The sequence below is a fragment of the Buceros rhinoceros genome, unplaced genomic scaffold (assembly GCF_000710305.1).
Source record: "Buceros rhinoceros silvestris isolate BGI_N320 unplaced genomic scaffold, ASM71030v1 scaffold16520, whole genome shotgun sequence".
NCBI lineage: Eukaryota > Metazoa > Chordata > Aves > Bucerotiformes > Bucerotidae > Buceros > Buceros rhinoceros.
The window spans coordinates 20,235-25,418 of record NW_010390748.1 but is presented as its reverse complement, the minus strand read 5'-3'; the positions used below and the strand labels follow the sequence as shown (position 1 = coordinate 25,418).

At 43.8% G+C, this 5,184-nt stretch overlaps 1 protein-coding gene across 1 annotated transcript in view; it reads right to left on the bottom strand.

Moving 5' to 3' along the window:
- Positions 1 to 4,290: 4,290 nt before the first annotated feature.
- The window catches only part of OLA1 (Obg-like ATPase 1), a gene marked incomplete at its 5' end in the record, with an annotated part of 7,770 nt that continues 6,876 nt past the window's right edge, over positions 4,291 to 5,184 (bottom strand). The window contains one exon of the mRNA XM_010139002.1: positions 4,291 to 4,815. Coding sequence (XP_010137304.1) covers positions 4,714 to 4,815 — 102 coding nt within the window. The remainder of the gene's footprint in view (positions 4,816 to 5,184) is intronic.

Genomic DNA, 5,184 nt, shown 5'->3' with positions numbered 1-5,184 from the left:
CAGACCTCACAGCCCCCGTCACGGGACGGCGGGGGCCTGCCAAGAACGGGAGTCCTGGAGGGTATAAACAATTACTAACTTCTAATGATTTCCCCCCTTCATTCTCTGTGAGCTGAGTCCATGAGTGGAGAGAAATGCTAAAACCCAGCTACAATTTTTTAAACTGAAGACCTCACCATGCGCGTTGGTCTTCCAAAATGTAGTTTTACAGTCCTACCCTGCACCTGACAGAAGAAACACTCTGTTTAAGTCACCCAGTGGAGCGGGGCATGCAGCATCACTGCCCACCACCACAGTCAGGACAGTCTGAACAAGCCTGGCAGCTGCAAGAACTCAAAACGCGGCTCCAAGAAAGCACGTTCCTGATACTCTTGAAGCTCTGGGGGTTATTTGCCAGCCTGCTGGCACAGAGGCGGGAGGAGGAGCGCACTCTGCCACTGGGCTGAATGCCCAGGGGCTGCTGCTGCCGCCCAGCCAGCAGCCCCATGCAGGGGCACGACTGCTTATGGCAGGCAAGACCCGCGTCAATAAAACGCCGGGAGGTGCTCAGCTACGCTACCCCAGCTACAGAGCGGTCAACCCAGCTGGAAGCTCATTCTGTGGGAGAGGCAGAAAGAAAATACGACTTACAACATGGTGTTTTCAACGCAGGGGCTCTGGCACACAGGCTCCTTGACCAACCAGGCCCTGTGGTCTGGAAGAAATCGGGGCCCTGATGGGGTGATGAAGGGGAGAAGGTAGATGGAAACCCACAACAGGTAGAAAAAGGATTTTTCAGGAAAGGTAAATAATTCAAAACAATTACAATTACGCTACAGGGGTGGACCCAGTCAATGAAAGAACAAATAAACAAGGACACTAAAGAGGTGATGCTCTTTACTGGAGTTTGAGTGTAGCTTTTGAAGAAAAGTTGCTTTGGAGAGGAGGCAAGAATGGTGGTGTTGGGCCAGAACAGAGGCCCATCCCGTCCAGCATCCTGTTTTTTGACAGTGGCCAATAGATGCCTGACAAAGTATACATGCCAGGTTTTCTCCCAGCATCCAGCAATTTGTGACTGAAGGACACTCCAGATGCAGAGGTGATGTGTTTTCAACAGGGTTTTGTTTGGTTTTTTCCTCCAATCAACCCTCTTTTTCTTCCCTTGTGGCTTCATCCAAGCATTTTTTTGAACCCTTGCCAACCTTCAGCATCCACATCACCTTGTGGCAAGAAGTGCACAGCTGAAACTATGTAAAATAATTGTTTATTTTAGCTTGTCACCCACACTAGCCTGAGCACTGAATTTATGAAGACACAGAAGTCCTTCAGTTCCTCTGTGAAATATTCTGCCCCCAAAGATGCTCAAACAGCAGCTGAGAGATGGTCAGCTACATCTTGGTGGCTCTTATCCACTGTGTTCTTCACTTTTCAAATAGCTGGACAAACACACCTGAGTTTCAGGCAGTGAGGTGGCTATTTCTAGGTCATCGCTGACCACCGAGCACACCCACAATCCGTTTTACTTCAGTTATCATACAATGGAAGCAATATTATGGGGTTTTTATCCAATATATTAGTCCTCACGGAAGGCCCAGTCCTGCTCCCCTTGTGCTGTTCTGGGAAATGCCAGTTAGGACGGAAAACTGTACCCTACATGAGAGGTATTGATGGGTGCAAGTAGTCTTCACAAGTTAAATTTCTGTTTTCTTTGTGCTTCTTCATGGTCTGAAATATCATGTATTGTGGTGCCCAAGCACATCTACTAGATATTGCTACTGATGCTGCCAGTAAAAGACAGCAGTAAGCCCCTGTCTATAGCAATGTTTTTATTTGACCAGGAATGTACTTCTAAAAGTGAATCACCACACCTCTCCACATGCTCTCTCTCCTCCCCTGCTTTACTCCGCATTGCACAGGAGCCTCACAGCAGGCAAACTGGCTATGTCTTGGTATCTTACAGCAAACTGGTCCTCTGAAGATTGAAACCAGAACTGCCCTCTGACTCCTCGTGGGACCAGCCTGCAACTAGCCCAAGTTAGGCCCTCAGACACATGCCGTAGAACGTCAGGTTCTCCATGCCAACCACTTTGCTCTCCACACCCACACCTAACTCCACAGTCACCCCACCTGACAGTGCAGACAGCTGCTTTCCTTGACACCTCCACATCACCTTCGGGTCTCTCTTAGGTCATTGCAGAGGCAGGTAGCAGCAATTTCCCTGCTTCACTGGCGTTTGTTTAATCCCAGAAACATGCCACCAGCCCCATGGCTATCAGGCACTGAGGAATGCAATTTAAGAAGGAAGGGTTAGTACTCCTCCTCTGCAAAATTCCTGACTTCCCCTGTTTTGGAAGAGCAGTGCCTAAAATGTTTTCTCACCCTTCTCCAGCTGCCACAAGTAACCAGTGATAGCAGTAACAGAGCTTATGAGATTATTCTCTCTTTTAATAAAACTTGTTTTTATTCTGGAATAATTGATTAGCTCCAGTAGTTAAAAGAACATTAGTTAAAACAGCTGGAGAGATTCAGGCAAGTTAATAAGCTAAAACATAAAATGTTACAGGATATGTATTTTTTAAAGATGTGGCAAACATTTTAAGTCGCTTCCTATTTTCAGAATATTGCGCTAACTTCAAAACCCCGCGTCTATCAGAACAACTTGGTTCAATTTTAATTTTTATTTCTAGAACAGGGAGGTATCATGAAGTACACACATTGAAATACAAACAAATGTGGCATATTAAATGTAACTAAGAGATGCAAAAATTCAAAGCAATCCATTAATTGTGCTGTCCTTTCTAACAACTCCTTCACTGACATGTCATAATTGGGGAGCATGGGAGTATTTTGGAAACCAGAACAAACAAGACAAGAGAACACATTTCAGAGGGAATTAGTGCCATAAAGAGATTACTTCTTTTCTGTCAACACATACACTACTCACTCATTTTTCACTGTGTCTGAAACCCAGCGCGAGCCCTTCTCTGTTAGTAGCACCTTGCTGACATCCAAGAGAAACAGGTAGGCCCTTTTTCTTTTGGAGTTGACTTTTAAACACAAGATTCGGTGGATCTTTTCTCAATTGTGTAACACCAAAATAACGTCAAGAACAAATGCTAACTGCACCGGGGAGACAAAACAAAAGAGAATTTCAAGGGTTCCAAAACATCTGAAGTCCTAATTTCCCTCTTCGCAATACTCTCCCCTCTCCTGCCGCCATGAAAAAGGCAGAAACTCTTTAAAACAAAATCAACAACCATGTATTGAAATAATCTGCCCTCCCTCTTTCTCCTCAGAGCAATTAAAGGCATGATGCCAACTTGTTAACAATGAGCCCCGTGGCTCTAGCTGACCCATGCCTCACTCTTTCAGATATAAGCAACGAAGCTCAAAGGCAGCATCTCCAGGGGAGCCTCACGGCAGGACATGACCAGCACTCCCAGTGTCTTAAATGCAGAGGACAGGTTAGCCAGTGATAAGTTGCCTTTTCAAAGTTTATAGCAAGCAAATTTTTCACAGCAACGCAAAAGGTCTGGCACACCAACAAGCCACAGGTAGCATCAGTACCTCTCCCAGCTCTGACACCACGGCATCTGTAGCTGAAACCACAGGCTTACAGGCACTTTAGAAAAAGGCTCTTCTAACGTTAGACATTCTGCCAGTAAGGGCAATACTACAGCTTGCATTAAAGTACAAATTTGGTTTTATTTTTACCAGCAACTTACTCTTCCGTGTTACCCAGGGCCTAGCTCTCCCTCATGGTTAAAGCGTAAAAAAGGTACAGCTTGTTTCAGCAGAATGACTCACCTATCCAGCACTGCGTGACCTCTGTCACTGCATGACCACGCTATCTGTGTCACCCTCCATTGGCCTGAAAACCAGACCTGAGGGGACAACATCCAGCACCACTGCTCCAGCCTCCACAATGCAATAATTTCAAGGGAAGAATGAAATGCTTTTTCAAAATTATTTGGAAAAAAAAAAAGCTTCAAAGATAACATGATTTTTCTACATACATTTCCGCTCTCCAGTAAAAATCTCTTATGCTGCATCGTTCTCATTTTCCTTACTATCGTCTTTCAGTGAATGTCCATCTACAAATTCATTAACTTTTTTGAGACAAATCATTGGCATCCTAATCTTCTGATTCCCATGAAAGACTCACTTTCAAGATACAATTGCAGCTGCCCCACGCTGCCAGTTGCTGTATCATACACGTCTTAAAATTCTGTAATCAGCATCCACCAGGTGCCGTATCGCATTCAGCACACCACAGTCAGTCAATACAGACATCCCCAAACACACCAAGGCTGGTTTTGTCAAATGTTTTATTGAGTGTAGACATCTGGAGTACTGTAAAACATGCATTATCTGTAGATTCAAAAAGGAGCAAGCCACATTGTCCTCACTGTCAAACGTGTCAGGCTTGGCATACATGATGGAGATTAATGAAGTATCATGAGAGTAATATGGTTCCTGAAAAGCTTCTACAATTTGGAGTAGGGTCTTAATCGTTTGAAATGCAAAGCTGTTCACATTTAGTGAACTTGCATGTTTGCTGGAGGTGCCATATTTTAATTCAAACCAAACAAGAATAATTTCACTGGGGGGAGGGGAGGTTCCCTAGGTAGAAACTGTATGCTTTTTGTTTCCAGATATTCCATCCTAAATAAAAATTCATATGCTTTTTGAAGCGGCACAGTTTATTTCTGAGCAATGAACAACATCTGATATTCATTTCTTCTTGGGTTGTTGAGGTGTATTAAATTTAAAGAAGATAATGTCTCCATCCTCCACTATGTAATTCCTGCCTTGTTGTCTGTATTTTCCAGCAGCCTGTAAATATAACAGACAAACGGATAATGGGTTATTTCATTAGGCATTTCATAGTATTTTCAAACTGTAATTATTTAAATACATTTTGGTAAAGAAATGGTACTACTGCAGCTTCAGAGTTTGACAGCCACAATACCACTCAGTTTGACATTATTTGGTTTTACATACATATAAAACATATACAGAAAATAATTTAACCTCCACTGAATCAGTGGTGCTTCAATGTGATCTACATTAAACAGTGGTAAATCTGCACACCCTGGCAAGTCTTAAGATAAAGGTCACTAAAACAACTTCCCCCCCGCCAGATTTCAGGCTTTCTTTCTCTGCATCTAAAAAACCTGCAGATAGCCAACAGTGGCAGCAGGA